This window comes from Schistocerca cancellata, chromosome 4 (assembly GCF_023864275.1).
Source record: "Schistocerca cancellata isolate TAMUIC-IGC-003103 chromosome 4, iqSchCanc2.1, whole genome shotgun sequence".
NCBI classification, from domain to species: domain Eukaryota; kingdom Metazoa; phylum Arthropoda; class Insecta; order Orthoptera; family Acrididae; genus Schistocerca; species Schistocerca cancellata.
The window spans coordinates 233,868,280-233,885,585 of NC_064629.1; the positions used below are offsets into that span (position 1 = coordinate 233,868,280).

At 38.7% G+C, this 17,306-nt stretch overlaps 1 protein-coding gene across 1 annotated transcript in view; it reads right to left on the reverse strand.

The window, feature by feature from the left end:
- Window positions 1–17,306, reverse strand: part of LOC126184760 (spermatogenesis-defective protein 39 homolog) — a 115,079-nt gene that overhangs the window by 65,249 nt on the left and 32,524 nt on the right. Inside the window, exons 4-7 of the mRNA XM_049927306.1 lie at window positions 13,651–13,739; window positions 13,422–13,571; window positions 7,853–7,989; window positions 6,175–6,202 (exon numbers count right to left, since the gene is read on the reverse strand). Of these exons, the coding sequence (XP_049783263.1) occupies window positions 6,175–6,202; window positions 7,853–7,989; window positions 13,422–13,571; window positions 13,651–13,739 (404 nt within the window). The remainder of the gene's footprint in view (window positions 1–6,174; window positions 6,203–7,852; window positions 7,990–13,421; window positions 13,572–13,650; window positions 13,740–17,306) is intronic.

The following is a 17,306-nucleotide window of genomic DNA, read 5'->3' on the forward strand; positions in this document are numbered from 1 at the left end:
CCTTCTTGAGGGCTACATTAAATAATAAGCATGCTAATGCATCTCCTTCACATAGCCCATTTTTTATTTCCAGGGGGGTTGAGTAATTTCCTCGAATTCGAATGCATCTTCTGACATCAGACATCATCACTTTAACCACTCTCAGGAGCTTTTCATGCAACCCTGTCTCCTGTGAGGCATGAAACAACGGGTTTCTATTGATGCTGTCATGCGCAACCTTAAAGTCAATAAAGAGGTGATGTGTCCCAATTCTATATTCAACAGTTTTCTCCAAAATTTGGCGTCGAAATCCGCTTTGGTATATTCCAATTTCTTTACCATCTGTGGGAGTAGCCGATCAAAAATAATATTGGATAACACCTTGTACTCCAGGTTGAACAGGGTGATTCCATAGTGGTTTCTACACGCCATTCAGTCGCCCTTTTTGTGTATGAGACATAATATTCCTTCATTCCATTCATCTGGTATCCTTTCCTGTTCCCATATGAGAGTGATAAGCTCAAACAGAGATTGCTCTAATGTTGCTCCTCCACATTTTAGCAATTCTGCAGGAATGCTATCAGTGCCGTGGGCCTTGTTATTCTTGAGTTTCCTTAAAGCGTTTTTAATGTCCTCCAACTACTATGCCATCCAGTGGCTGTTCACCATCCAATCCTTGCTCGCAATCATTAGAGAGATCCTGTTCTATCTCTCGATTCAGCAGGTTATTAAAGTATCTTCGATTCAGCAGGTCATTAAAGTATCTTCACCATCTTTCCAGAGTCTGTTTACTCTCACTTATTATGTTTCCTTCTTCATCTCTACGCAAGCTGGTTATTGGAGCAAATTGTCTTCTAGCATTGTTTAATTTATAAAGAACTTCCTTGTTTCATTCTTGTTCTTGGACAATTCCATACATTCTATTTCAGCCTTAGTCCATTCCCTTTCCTTTTGGCGATGTGTCACCTTTCCGATCCTCCTTTTCTCTAGATAATCCTCCAACAAGCTTCTTGTGCAGTTTGCCTGTAGTGTCTTTTGGTATGCAGTGTTATTTTCTTCAGTCACTTTCTCAAACTGTTGTAAATAGTAATGGAGGATATATTAGTGATGACTTAATGTCTCTGTTAAGTGTGTTTGTTGCATCTGAAAAAATGCTTCAACCTTAAGTACCAACCTAATAAATTTCCTATCATATCACGATGGTCAGATGGCAATGCTAAAACTCACGAACACGAAAACAGTTAAGGAACAAACCCACATAAGCTCTGTTAGAATAATAAACAATGAACTCACCAATATGTTTAGAAACCTCAAACACTTTTAAGTCAACTTCACCCAAAGACAAATAAAAATTAAGTCAAAAGTAAGTAGGCCAAAAGACAGGATAACAGCAGAGATTAGAATGTCAAGAACCTGAAAAAGGGAACCTCATCTACAACAGAGTGATAGTTCAAACAAATCAGTGAAAATACACTGTAAGAGATTATGTAATCAGACTGTGTAATCAGTAAGGCAAAAACCAAGTACTCTGCACAAAAAATTTACAGATAAAACAGTAAAATTAAAACCATAAGGAAAACCATAAAAATCTGGAACAAACTAGGACAAAAAATTAAAACAATCAGGCATAGCGCAATTCACGAAAGATGGGACACACCAGAAGAATCCAGAAAGGGTAGCCTAAGAATTCAGTAAATTTTTCCTCTCCATAGCTGAAAAATATAGGACCACAAAACACTCAGCCTGCCTCAGAAGCCATACAACTACTTAGTCTTACTCAACATACAGCAATAATGACACTGCACATGTAATCCACAACACATAACAAAATCATAAAAATCATCAAATCCCTAAAAAGTGCCAGCTCTTTGGTGGTTATTTAATCACCAACATATTGTGCCCTCCGCCACACACCGTTGGGTGGCTTGCAGAGTATAAATGTAGATGTAGATGTAGATGAAAACAGGAGTATCTCATTATGGATTAAAACATGCTATGGCGATGCCAATACACAAAGGCAGTGGCAGACAGGCGACATCTTTTGGACTATATCTCTGCTGCAAGTCCTTTAAAAAATAATTGAGAGGGTAGTTTACAACAGGCTATATGTACACCTTACACACAACAGCTCACTGACAACCTCCCAGTTTGGCTTTTATACAGTGCTATTGGCGTAGACAACAATATTCAGTCCAGCAAAAGAAATTTTAGATGAACTGAATTGTAGAAGATATCCTGAGGGAATTTTCTGTGACTTCAGTAAAGGTTTTGGATGTATATAACATAATGCACTAATACAAAATCTCCTATACTATGGCAAAGGCAAGCCATTAGTTTGACTGGAATTTTACCTACTTATGAGGAAACAAAGAGTTGCCCTAACAGGCACTGGCGAAACAACAAAATCACAGTGGAAAACTGCTAAGTACTGTGTTCACCATGGCTTGATCCTACGACCAGTGATCCTCTTAGTGTACATTTCTACACTACCAGCATTAGTAAATAACGAGGCAAATACAGTAACGTTTGCTGATGATACAACTATCTGGATCAAGTGGGTGAAATCCCTGATGCAGAATACAACTGAAACAATAATACACAAAGTATACAAATTGTTTGGAACAAATAGTCTATCATTAAACCTTTCAAAAATAAATCAATTGCAGTTTCAGACAGGAAATAATTAGTTACAAGCTCTTGAAACAGATATTGATGGGCAGAACAATGATGAACCTCCACATACAAAATTTCTAGGCATACAAATTGATAATTAATTAATGAAAATATTGATCACCTGCTCAAGAAATTAAGGTCAGCATGCTCACCACTAAGACTTATGTTGCTCTTATGTTCTCATAGAAATAACAATATTGCATATTTCCACTCTCTGGTCTGTCATGGCATAATACTCTGGGGAAATGTTGCAAAAGCAGAAAAAGCTTTTCAAATACAAAAACAAGCTGTAAGGTTGATCTGTGGAGTAACAAATCAGACATCCTGTAGGCATCTATTCAAGACCCTTGGAATACTGACACTCACAAGGCAGTATGTTTACTCATACATGATATTTGTCATCAAGAACAAAAAACTATTCCAAACTACCTGTGACATTCGCAATCATATGAAACCTTCACAAAGACTCAATCCCTCAACACAGAACGATGAGGATTTATCCAGTGAGGAATACAGGTTTACAATAAACTCCCACTGAACATAAAAAAAAGACACCCTCATGTATTCAAAAGGAAACTGAAACAATTCCTTGTAAACCATACTTTTCACAATTTAAACGAATTTCTGGAGCTATATATTATGTAAGAGATGAATCATATTATAAATTAGATTGTAATATTGTACCCTATGTATGTAGATGCAGTGATGGAAACACCGAAAATGAAATCGTGTGCCCTGACAAGTGTATTGTTTGGAGTGATATATGTGCCAATAAGTAAGTCAGAATCTCAATTCAAACAACTGTAGTGTAGATAATGATAACTAATACCCATAAGGAAAATTTACCATATATACTTCCCTTGTTTTCCTACCCCTCTTTTTCACCATGTAATACTGTAATCTTTGATGTGCCCTGCATTACAGAACGTAATTTAACAGGACCAAATAAAAATCAAATCAAATCGAAGTCTCTCAAAACCCCAACCACAGATGACAACATTGGGGAAGTGCACAATATGGAACTGGATGATTGGTGTGCAAAGTTGTATGGACACTAGAAGAAATACTGTGGTACATTTTACACAAAAAAGTAACTATACAAAGATTTTTGCAGGATGTGTGACAAATTTGTTGAATACTTACCAAAAGCAAATGTGAAAGAACTTCAAATAGTTAGACGAAAACATGGTAAATTAGACTTCTGAGTCAAAAGCAGTCATAGAGCCAACAAAAACAAATGGTTTGAATGGAAAGGCAGAGAGGCACAAAATGAAGCCAGGATATTACACTTTATTGGTTGATAACTTACTGGAACCCATCTTTCTCAAACAAACCTTTTTTTTAAAAAAAAAAAAAAAAAAAAAAAAAAGGGGGCAAACTTCTGAACACAAAAGACGAACAAGCTGCCTGATGGGTTGAGTACTTCAAAGAGACTTTAAACCAACCAAACCCACTTAATGCTTAAAACTTAAAAAATGAGCCAAAAATAGCAATAGCTAATGAAAAATGAGGTGATAACACAGAAGTATAGTTGTACATGACAACCACAACACTCAAAAATAATAAAACAGCTGGTTTGAATGAAATCTCAGCTGAAATTCTGAAATTCTGAAATATGAAGATCCAGATTAATTTCACCACCTAACTAAACTGTGCAATACAATGTTGGCAAACAAGGCAAGTTCCCGACGACTGGAGGTGAGGCATCATTGTTAAACTACGAAAAAAAGGAAGTATAGCTGAATCTACAACCTGGAAAGGTATCAACTTCTCTTGGTGCCAGACAAAGTTCTTCTACAAAGGATGTGAAAAGCAACAGCATGCTGATATCCTCAGCATTGAGCACCCATAAGCTCCTCCAAAAAGCAGCAGATTCTTGGCTACAAGAAGAACAGGCTGGCTTTAGAAGTGGAAGGTCCTTCTCCTAACAAATATTTGTTCTGCATAATATAATAGAACAATGCACAGAAACTTTGTTGATTAAAGAAACATTTGAAGGTATACACAAAGAATATTGTAGGCCTATATGGGATTCCTGACCATCTTTTGATGCTTTGAGAAACCTCTATCTAAATTTGAGTTGATAACAACAGAATATGGGAACATTCCTTTAGTATTCTGACACTTGTCAGACAAGGATGCATTTTGTCACCATTCCTTTTCATATTAATCATACATTTCATTATGAGAAAATCTATGGAGAACTCCAACATGGGCATATGCCTGAATGAGCAGTCTAGGCTTACTTTACTGAACTGAACTTTGCTGATGACAGTGTTTTCTGGCAGAAACATCAAAACGTTTACAACCAATGACTTCCAAGCTGGATGGAATGGCCAGCTCTGTACGGCTTAAAATAAACGGTGATAAAACAAAAACAATGTGCACAGAAAGTAGAAATGTATCTATTCAGATTATAGTGCAACAGAAGATACTACAAGAAGCTGAGCAATTTCAATGTCTTGGCAGTGTTATCTGTAACATCAGGGACGTAGATGCAGCCAACACCAGCAGAATTGGAAAAGCTTTCGCAGTCTTCCAATGAATGCACTCCATATGGCAATTAAGGCACTATAAGTATATCCACAAAGCTTCAGCTGCATTCCTCTAACATACTATCTATGGCTATAACACATAAGAGACCTGGAAAATGTCAGTAAAATCAGCACACAAGCCCAATGTTTTTCACCAATGATGCTTGAGGTGAATTCTGTAGATCGGCTACCATGACCACATTTCAAATGATGATGCAGGCTACTGTGAAGAAGTGGTATACACAGCCTTAGATGGAAGAATCCCCAAATCAGCACTGTTGTGCAACTGAATGGATGGATAAAGAAGTTAAGAACGACCTCATAATACCTTTAAAAGAACTTCTGCAATGGACATGTAAGAAAAATCTAGTGCTTATAAGCTACTATACATAAGTCTAATAATCAAAATATTATCTAAATATTTTGTTTTGGTGTCATTAATTGGGCTCACTGACTTTTAAGCATACATCACAATGCACATTGTTATATTTTAATGAACTGTGCACTGTGAAACAAATCTTTCAATCAATACATTATGAATCAAAGTTCTACTGTCTTGCTCTTTGTACATTGGAAAATTTATGTCCAAAATTAAATTGTGTAACCAAATAATGTTTCTAAATTATTTATCTAGTCATAATATATGAGAAAAATTTAAAATAGTATCACCTGAAAGTCAAGTATCTTTCTGTCTGACAGATATCATAGCTGAGAATCAAGATTCTAATAAGCAGTTCAGAATTTCCTGGCACAGACCTACATACAGTTAAATCTACAAATAAGGTATTTTTCAGTTAAAACTCACAAACACACATGTCTATTTGCTGATCTCGGGTAGATTCCTCAACTTTAAAAAGAAGACAACACATCTTACGCTACTTTAACCCAAAACTGTATTTTATTACAAGTAATCTTTAATGATTTAGTAGTACATAACTAATGAGAAAAAATTTGATAGATAGTTAATCACACACTTATCTGCACTTACTGCTGCTTCTCTGTTTTGCCCCAGCATTCTGAAAGAAAGAAAGAAGAATACATTACATTTTAAATGATGTACACAAAGATATTGGATGATAAATAGTGTGTGATTCTGACTGAAATATTTCCCAAAAATATTTTTAAAATTTTTGCAGGTAGACAGCAAAATCCAAGGCTGACTCAGATATTTCTTTTCCTGAGGATCGAGACCGCCCTGAAGGCATCAATTTTGGGTCGACTGAAGTTGTCCATGATGCCATGACAAGGGCCCTTGGTGGGATCCCCATTGAAACCTTCCAGGACGCGTACAATGCATGACAGAGCTGCTGGAAAAAGTGTATAGATGACCAAGGAAACTACTTCAAAGAATATTAAATGTTTGTGACAATACCTACAGTTAATTTGTTGGTTAAAAAATTGCAATGCTTTCTGGACACACCTCGTACATTTGGTAATAACTGTAAATTCAGCATGTTTATGGTGGGAAGTTCACTTAACATCCTGTCGATGACAGTGATTATCTCAATATGATAGCAATTGTCTCAATATGACTTTGTGTGGTCCACATAGTGGCACTATCTAATGTTGCTGCAGAAACCGAGTAGCTGGCACAATATTACTGTTGACCACAGTGGTGTCTCTATCAGATAGTGCTAGACACCACGAGCAGCCTTAGATAGAACCACACCAGAATCCAGCATACAAGTCGGCCCAGGGTCGGTCTGAGTAAGTTGTGATGTGATCTGTGTAATGCATGCAAATGTGCTACTGGTTTGGTTAAGATAATACTACAGTGGATTCTGTTTATCACAGCAGAAGTTTGAATATGATGTGGAGTGAACTTTGGTTTGGGCCCACAGGATGCCAAGGTTGTTTTGACTTCGCCGCAGAAGTTTTGCCGGGAAGCCCTTACACAACCTCCATACAGTCCTGTACTAGAGCATGCGATTTCCATATTTTTTCAGCTCTGAAGAAAGACGTTTGTAGCCATAGATTCACTCTGGATGAAGAGTTCACACCTGGGCACAATTATGGTTCTGCAGGAAACCACAAACTTTTTTCGATGGAGGCATTGACCATCTTGCTCACAGTGGAATAAATGTATTAAAGTTATGATCATTACTTTTGAAAAAATGAACAGTTTAGTTATTTTTTCCCATCTGTCTCGTATTCACTCAACTGTCCCTTATATTTCATAACATCCAGAATTCAATACGTTCCCTGGCCCTTCAGGGATCTAAAAATTCTTATTACATGCCAATACATTTTTGTTTTTTTCCTAGTGGTATGGCTCTGAGCACTATGGGACTTAATATCTTAGGTCAACAGTCCCCTAGAACTTAGAACTACTTAAACCTAACTAACCTAAGGACATCACACACATCCATGCCCGAGGCAGGATTCGAACCTGTGACTGTAGCAGTCCCGCGGTTACGGACTGCAGCGCCTAGAACCACACGGCCACTGTGGCCGGCTTTCCTAGTGGTGTTTGTGGCTAACAACAAGAGAGAATTTAGGATGACCTGTGCAATTCACACCCACAATATTAGAAGTAAATAACTGCCATGTAGAGTATGTATACCTATCTCAAGGTCAAAATGGAAATTTACACTCTATTGCAAAAGGCGTATAACAAGCAAATCTGTTGAGCAGAATCAGTGCTAAATTACACTTGTAACACTTACGTTAGTAAATCAGTAAGTTCCTGGACCTCCATACGAGTTGTAAGGTATTGCACATATTGGGAAACGGCTGCTGGACGAGTTGCAAGTATGCTGTAGAAGAGTGATTTCTTCAGGGTGCGAACAAGAAAAAGAACAACCTGTAATAACAATATTAAAATATTAGTATCATAATCCTGTTAATGGCATGGATTAAATTCCAAGAAATTTTAGGTGTGACTATTGACATTTAGTGATATTTTAACTAAAATTATTGCAGCACTAAACATTACAGTATAGGTTTAATCTGCCAATAAATTAGTTCACAACAGTGTGGTTACTCCACCACTGTGCCCTGAAGGCTAAGTACTGAGTGTGTAGCATATCATGTTATTTTATACAAAAGCATACTGATCAGTGTAAGCCCTTCACACATTTTAAACATCATCCTTTCCCAATGAAAGCATACAGTTTAGCATCAGAGAGAGATTATCTTCATTTTATTTTCACCTCAGCCACATCCCAAAAATGTAGAAAAGTTGCCATTGGATGTTCAATGCACCTGGCACCAAATATGACATAAATCACCACTGCTAGGCACATTATACTTGTCCTCATCTTGGCCTTCCTAGAATTCACATCTCCAGAGGTACTTCAAACTGCTTTACCCAAGGTTATGTGGAAGTGGACATATACCACTTACAAAGAAAAGAATTTAATAGTTTAATGTAACCTATCCTACAAGGTAATAAAATTCTTCACTCATATCAGCGTCACACCTCATCAGTTCTGACAGTGTCTTATCAAATTACTCTTGCATCACACTTGCAATTATACAGAAAGCTGGGAGATATTTTTATGCAGTTGCCCTTAACTGTTACACAGAAGAGAAGTTTCAAACCCTTCTCATCTGGTATCAATGTTCCATAAATTCAGTAACTTCCAATTTTTTTTTCCTTCCTGCACTGTATTTACATTCCACAAATGGTAAAACTGCTCCCTCTGCTCTAATGACATTCCATTTAAAATACTCTAAGTCAGCCAGGTTGTATTTAAGTGAGATCTGGCAAGAAAACTTCCTGTCAGAATGGTGATATCAAAGAATCAGATTTCTTTTTCTAGTGGCATGGTGAAATTATATCTACTTTGTCTCCTCAACCACAGATGACATACAATTTTATATGACAAGAGGTAACATCACATACACTAGTCAAAGGAGTGCTGTACAGACAGTTGAAGGAATGAAAATATGACAAAAAGTGTATAAGTTATAAAAAACTAACAGAAGAACAAATTCGGCAGACACTGCTTGGATAACTGAATGGCAGGAATTCACTGGTAACCAAAATGTTTCAATAATGAGGCAAGTGAGAGAGAGCATTATTAGTAATGGTTCATCAGTATAACATTTTTGGTCATTATCTAATTGGTAGAGTGGCTGATCTTAAGGCTTGGCAGCAACCATCCATTCCTACAGCAACTTTCGAATTAGCTGATGTGGTATTGCAACTTACAAGTGACAAAACTTATGGAATAATTTATTCTCAGATTAACTGCTTTCCCTATTTTTCTGAGGATTCATCACTAGATAAATATTTCTACCAACATAGTGCCTAAACCGTAGGTCCATGTCGCCAAGCTACAGACTGTATTGACGCCGGAAGCACATGTACTTTCACAGTCCAGTGAACCACAAGTGGCTACTTTCTCTAAAGCCTAATTAAAAACTCTTGCGTAGACAAAAGCACTCGACTGACAAAAGTGGAACCACTTTTTGTGACCAACCTAACTAGGTAATTTTGTAGCAAGTTCTGAAGCAACTACTTTCTAGGTTACTACACCCTGGTGGCTTTTTACTGCCAATTTCACCTTTTAGATGGATCCTTGTGCATAAAAGCTTATTATTGAAAATGGGGCACCACAAAGTCTATATATGTCACTGTGTTGATACTTATCTCTCTTACTATCTTTCTTACAAAGAGGTGGAATGGGGGACCAATACCTTCAGGAGGCAAAATTCCAGTTCTGCCAAAGTCACATGAACAAGTTTAATAAATATTCCTTGCTTGTGGAACTATTAGTTACTTCCTAAGGGAGGAAATAAGTATGAGTTGGAAAAGGACAGAAGGAGGGGCAGTTTTCTCAGGTCTTAGGATTTGACAATGAAGGCTCATCATTTTAGCAATGACCTATAAGAATTTACTCTTTCACGAATTACTGCAAGATCTTGCAGTGGTCCTTGAGTACACAAGCTTCCATGAATACCTACAGTAAAATATGCATGACTCCATGCTGCCTCCCATTCTGTGTGTTTGTTTTTGGGATGAGATGGTGTATAATCATGCATACTATGCTTTTACTCTGCTTATAAATAATTTAGAAGGACAACAAAAGCAGAGAGTACAAGAGAAAACACAAATGAGGACGTCCAACTGTCAGAGGCCAAAAGGAATTACTAAGTCACTATACAAAGCATTCAGTATAATACGTGACTATCACATACAACTGGAAGAAAATTACCTAAACCTGAAAAACAATCGTAAGGCAATCACAGAAAAAAGAAGGTTTTGATTCTAAAAGTGTCTAATAAACAACACAACAACAAGCAGATGAGACCAGAACATTATGACTAATGACCTACTATTGATACAAACTTGTCCAGATGATAGCAGCATCACATGGTGAGGAATAACTGCTAGTCAGACACACCCAAGATGCACGTAGTGTCAGTGAGCATGCTGATGATTGATCAAGAGCAGATCGTGATGGCTCGGAGGCTAGGCATGAGCATTTTGGAAACTGCATGACTTGTCGGGTGTTTGAGGAATGCTACGGTGAGTGTCTTCTACATATGGCAAAACCAAGGTGAAACCATGTCCAGATGTCATGGGGTTGGGTGGTAACCCTTCATTACAGATATCAGATGTCGTAGTCTGGGTAGACTGGTAGGTGGCAAACTGTGGTGGAACTAACATGAGACTTTACTACTGGGTGGAGCACAATATTGTCTGAATGCACAATGCATCGAACACTTCTAACAATGGGCCGCCACAGCCGGCAACCCATGCAGGTGCCAATGTTAATACAATGACATCAGCAACTATAACTGAAATGGACACTTGATCATCGGCACTGGATGTTGGCACAGTAGCAGAGCGTTGCATGGTTTGATGAATCCTGATACTTTCTTCACCATGCCAATGGTAGGAGGCGCATCCGCCATCTTTCAAGGGAGCAGCTTCTTAACACCTTGATGGAGACAAGCTGGTGGTGGCTCCATTATGCTCTGGGAACATTCACAAGGGCAGCCAGGGGTCTGGTGGAGATCCTGTGAGGCACCACGACTGCCAAGGAGTATCGTACACTGGTTGCAGACCACATACACACCTACGTGATGGTCATGTTTCCAGACGGCAGTGGCATTTTTCAGCAAGATAATATGCCATGTCGCAAAGCCCAAAGTGTGATGGAGTGGTTTGAGGAACACAGTGGTGAGTTTCGATTGATCTGCTAGCCCCCAATTTGCCAGATATGAACCAGGTCAAACACATCAGGGATGTGATTGAACATACCGTCAGAACTTATTGCCCCCCTCCATACAACTGATTGGAATTAAGTGACTTGTGTGTGCGCATATGGTATCAACTCCCTCCAGCAACTGACCAAGGCCTCATTGCTCCCATGCCACAACATGTTGCTGCTGTCATTTATGCCAAAGGTGGACATAAAGGTAGGTGGTCATAATCTCCTGGCTGGTCAATGTATATTAAACACCCACAAAATGTATGGTTAAATTGATAAATCCTTTTAGTACATATACAGATGTGACAACACTGCCACATTACACTGTTGGTATGGGTACTTCACAGGCTTGACAATAACTGGGAACAGAACCCTGTAAAAGGAAATGAAAACTCATCATGCGAGTCAATCTACAGTGAACTAGAAAATCTGAAATCATGCAGACATATGTACAGCATGTGGCTGGTGTGAGCAGCTGACAACTGAGCACTCACAACACCACTCAGTACAGCATGTTCTGTAGTGGTCGCACTCAGTGTTAGCACTGACACGCCCAGCTTACTGCCATCTGCATGTGAACAATTCTGTCAGCGGGTCTGCCCATACTACATGTCATATGCGCCCTCCATGGCAGGTTTCTACACTATTCCACTGCACTATGCATGCCAGCTCATCTGCCTCCATTGTGACATCCATTGGCGGAGATACTAAATCCTGCTTTCAACACTATTGCTGCTCTGAATACAATTTTTCCTTTCATTTTTTTTTTCTAACACCTGACAAATCCTGTATAAATTACATGTTGATACGGATGCTGCAAAAATTATAATACTGCATTGTTCTGATGACTTTCCATCTCAAACCATATGTTTGTTGAGACTCTCATTAATCTCATTCATCATCCCACAATATAGAAAAACAGTGTTTTAACTTCAAAACAGTTTGTAATTCATCTGGCTACAGTCTTTACTCAATTTTTTTTTTTTTTTTTTTTTTTTTTGCGTCTTTCACACAGTATGAGCATTTCCTTTCTATGTTGCTTCACTGAGACTTCTTTATGATCAAATAGGCCAAGCTAGTGCAGCAGTATTCACTCTGTTTTAGGAGGATTGCCAAGCAAGTAACACACACCGCATTTTTTTTTTTCTCAGTCGAAAATGAATGCGAAACATTACGTATGTGTTACTGAAGTCTCCTGAGTGAGCACGCCAAGTTTCCGACACTTCCGACAGATAGCGTAGCTGCAGGAAAGTTTCAAAATGGCATCTGTAGGTGATGTACGTTACAAGCAATGTGCTGTTATTGAATTTCTCACTCTAGAGAAAGAAACTGCATGGAATATTCGCAAATGCTTGAGCAGAGTCTATGGAGCATCTGCTGTAGACAAAAGTACAGTTAGCTGCTGGGCACGGAGGGTGAGATCATCAGAAGGTAGTTCAGTGGAGCTCCACAATTTGCAACAGTTGGGGAGACCACCCACAGCTGTCATGCCTGATCTAGCCCCCTCGCACTTGCACTTGTTTGGGCCATTAAAGGATGCCATTCATGGAAGACATTTTGAGGATGATAAGGAGATGATTCACAGAGTGAAGCACTGGCTCCTTCATCAGGACAAGGATTGGTGCCAGGGCATACACACCCTTGTTTCGTGCTGGAGAAAGGCCATAGAATGAGATGGAGATTATGTGGAAAAATAGGGTGTGTAAATAAAATACCATTCTTTCATGTGTGTAATTCTCATTACATTCAATAAAGAATTGTTGAAGGAAAAACAATGCAGTGCTTTACTTTCTGGGCAATCCCCGTATTAACAATAGTTGCTCCACTACTTCTTTTATGACAGTTTCCTTTCTTGGCATAACATGTCTAAAAAATTATAGGGCATCAGGTACTAATCAACATTCTGCTTCAAGTCCATTAAGATATACATTGTATATTATCTAGCATATTCAGACTGCCATATTTAAATAATATCTCTCTCTCTCTCTCTCTCTGAGTGTGTGTGTGTGTGTGTGTGTGTGTGTGTGTGTGTGTGTGTGTGTGTGGAGGGGGGGGGGGCATATGTACTTACAGCAAGCACCGCATTCCCATCACCCAGTGCAATGGCTTCATCTAGAAGTTCCTTCTTACTGTCTAATGAACGATAAAGCTCCAGTGAATAACGCTGTCCAAGCAGCATTTTTGTAATTGTATGACGTACAGGAAGGGGTGTCCAGTGATCCTAGCAAACAAAGGTACATTTTAATGGCTTTCTATAACATCTAATAAATTAGTACGCTTCCACATAAAACTCGTAATACCTCAACTTCTTTCCGCAACACTTGCAATTCTTCTTCAGGGCTTCTGCTACCCTTGGCCACAAAGGAATGTTGTTTCCCAGCATCTAAAACTGATCAAATTACATATTTTAATGGAAAGAAAGACACTGGTTAATAGGACTGACAAGTATCTGAAAATATCATCTAACCCATATTGGAAATAGAGAACAATTACACCTCTTATCAATAGTCTGAGATATCTGCTGCCTTTGTTATTGTGGAAGAGAAAAATAGATGAACATAAAGACATATGAACCATCATGAATGCACTGAGATTATACATTAAGTGATGCAGAATGTAAATTAGTAACCAGCAGCAGCACCATGCTGGAAGCTATAAGAGAGTATCTAGATCAATAAGCCTTTGTTAAAGCATGCACTGATCTAGTTTATTCTCCTTTTATGAACTGATTTCACTTATAAATGCCACCATCCTTTTACTGGACTGTGCAATTTCCAATAATGTTTTCATTTCACCTACTTCAACCCGTAATGATTTGTAATGGTTACTTACTAAATTTAATTTTAACTACATAATTACTCAGTTACTTTGTTTCTTAATCTAATCACCAGAAAGACAATCAAAAAGTTATTTCTCAGGCTTATCACCTCAAAAACTTTCACTTTTCCACCTGCTCTTCTGAAAAGTAGATTCATCTGAGTAAAAAAATATATACTGCCCCATACAAAACTGTCACTGCTCACTAGTTTATATACAGGTTGAGCCAAAATTATGTTCTCAATTTCAGACAGTAATTACTTAGGTAGAACATATCTTACCATAAAAATGGTATCAGCAGAAAGGGAAAATCAAAAGATTGTTTTTCTACAGAAATTTGGAGACTTACATTATGCCCACCACATCATATGGGACACATTGATCTGACAATCAAACCCATCACAACCCTAAAATTTACAATATCTGCTGTGATGCATTTATGGACAATCCAACTGATGGATGCATGTGTATTTCTCAGGTGGCAGTAGCAACAGGAATCCCTCTGGTATCCCACACAGTTTGTGAAGAACAGGGCACTCAGGAACTTTTACGGATGGAAGTTTCTACCACACAGTCATCAATCCTTTTAACTTGATACTTTTTTAACAGTAGAACTACAAATGTGGATATGATTCCAGGGGTCCTGATCAGCTACACAGCCATTTGTTGCAGCTTGTCTCACCCAATTTTTTCTGAGATGTCTCTGTAGCTACTTCATCTTTGAAGTTATCTCATTTACACATCTACTTGCACTCAAAGAGGTCACTAACACTACAGCCCACATGATCTCACCATGCCCAAAGCCCCATCATTCACAACACCTGGGCGGAGCTTCACTCTACTTGCGTAGCCCTTCTGTATACCCACTTCAGCAAATCTTTGCTACTACTAGGCAATGGAGTTTGCAGCACAACTTCCCAGTTCATGTCTTCAGATCCATCTTGTCACAATCTTTTGTTTCACCATCCATGCCCCAACCAGGAAGACAATGCTTCCTTTCTAGATAGGCCAGCATGACCAATAACAGGTACTGTATATCCAATGCATGATTACACCATGTCATGAACATCCAGTTTATGATGCAACACTGCTGTGTTTATTCACCAGTAGTATAGGTAGCAATAGCAGTACAGCTAAAGAAATGGCAATAAGTATTGGGGGGGGGGGGGGATACAAAATGTTTTATGTTTTAGATTTTCACAAAAACCTTTACGTTCCAAACACTAGGTGTCATGCGTGAACCAAATCTGGAGAAGACTCAGCCAATGGTAAGTGAACAAAATCTGGAGTAGCGCACCCAGTGGTAAGTCAATTTCAAAGTCATAAAATCAGTTTAAAGAAAACCTATATTTAGAAGCAAACAATGAGTGGGCATCTGTCACTAGCAGAATCTGGAATGGAACACATTAGCACATTTTTCTTAGAAAGCCCTCACAAATCCATGAACTAAGCTAGCTAAGAAGTATACCACAGAGACCAGTTTTGTTGGCAATGCAAAACGTCTGGTAATGGAGGCCTCCAATCCACCACTGAGGCAAGTTCTGAGGAACTCTGACAAAGGACTACACTAGCCTTTGTGGTCAGGTTAATAGAATAATGTGTTTTCCAGAAACTGTTAGTGTTTGGTGATGAAGCAACTTTCCAGAGTTCAGGAAAGATGAATATATTGATTTGGGGATAAGAAAACATCCTCTCCCTTGCAGAACATAAACAGAAACACTAAAAAGTAATTTACTTTGCACCATTATGCAAAAAAAGGGTATATGGTTCCCCATTTCTCTGTTAAAAACAACATGACAATGGTTACTTAACATGACAAGCTGCAGCAATGGCTATTCCTATAGGTAGACATCAACACTATTGACTTCATCTTTCAACAGAATGGCAGTGCACTTCGACATTTTCATCAGGATGTTCATAACCATCTCAATGGCCAATTGGCATATCTTGGTAACTCTTTTTTATATACTCTGAAGTTCTGGCTGCAGACAGGCCATTTGTGCTCGACTGAACACCATATCATCCATCAGCTGATGGTATCAGTTGCATGTGGTATGGTGGGGCATGGGGCCAGCATACTGCTCTCCTGGCCACTGTAAGTTAGCCGACATGAAACCACTACTTCTCCATTAAATAGCTCCTCAACAGGCACGACAAGGCTGAGAGGATCCTGTTCCAGTCTTCCCACTGGGAAAAATTGTTGACAGTACTGGGAATCAAACCTGGGTCCTCTGCATGGCAGACATCTGCACTAACCATTCAGCTATAGAGGTGGGCACTGCGAATCAAACCCAGATCCTCTGTGCAGCAGACATCTACACTGACCACTCAACTATAGAGTTGGACATTCTTTATATACAGTTTCATAAATGTTAATTTGCTTGTATCAACATTCACAAGTCAGAAGTGAATCATATTTGCATAAGGTGTAAAAGATCACCTAAAACTCTATTATATAAAGAGCAGTCATTGTTGAGAAAACCATTTTTGATATTCCTGAAGATATTCTCTCTGTATTTCCATCACAAATGTGCAAGCTGATGCCATTATAGGAAATATTGGGACTTTTTATTGACAATTTAAATTTTTTTTCCTAAAAATTTTCACTTTTAGTACTTCTGCACTACCACTTGTGGCCTATGTACCACGCAGAAGCATCACATTAGCATAAAGTTGTTTGTTTCAGTGAGGTACTGAATGCCAGTTCCCCTATGCTACATCTGAATGACCCATGGGGAGCATGGGAGGAGAATCATTTGTTGGCTGCGAAACATGGCTGGAGCAGTGCTCAACAGACAGACTCTCTCTCTGGTCATAGCTCTCAATGTAGCATGATGTCTTTCCCTCTCCTCTCTCTTCTAATGATTTTCAGACTATGTTCCATAACCAAATGAAACCTGTCTTTGCTATCCTGATTGACTAGTGGCCTGTTCAACTCCGGGGTGCACCCAACTGTACTCTGCATACAAAAGTATATTCCATAACCAAATGAAACCTGTCTTCGCTATCCTGATTGGCTAGTGGCCTGTTCAACTCCGGGGTGCACCCAACTGTACTCTGCATACAAAAGTATATTCAGAATCTTGCCTATTATAACTACTGTCTCATGCCCACTCCTCTGGCAGACATTCCAGACACA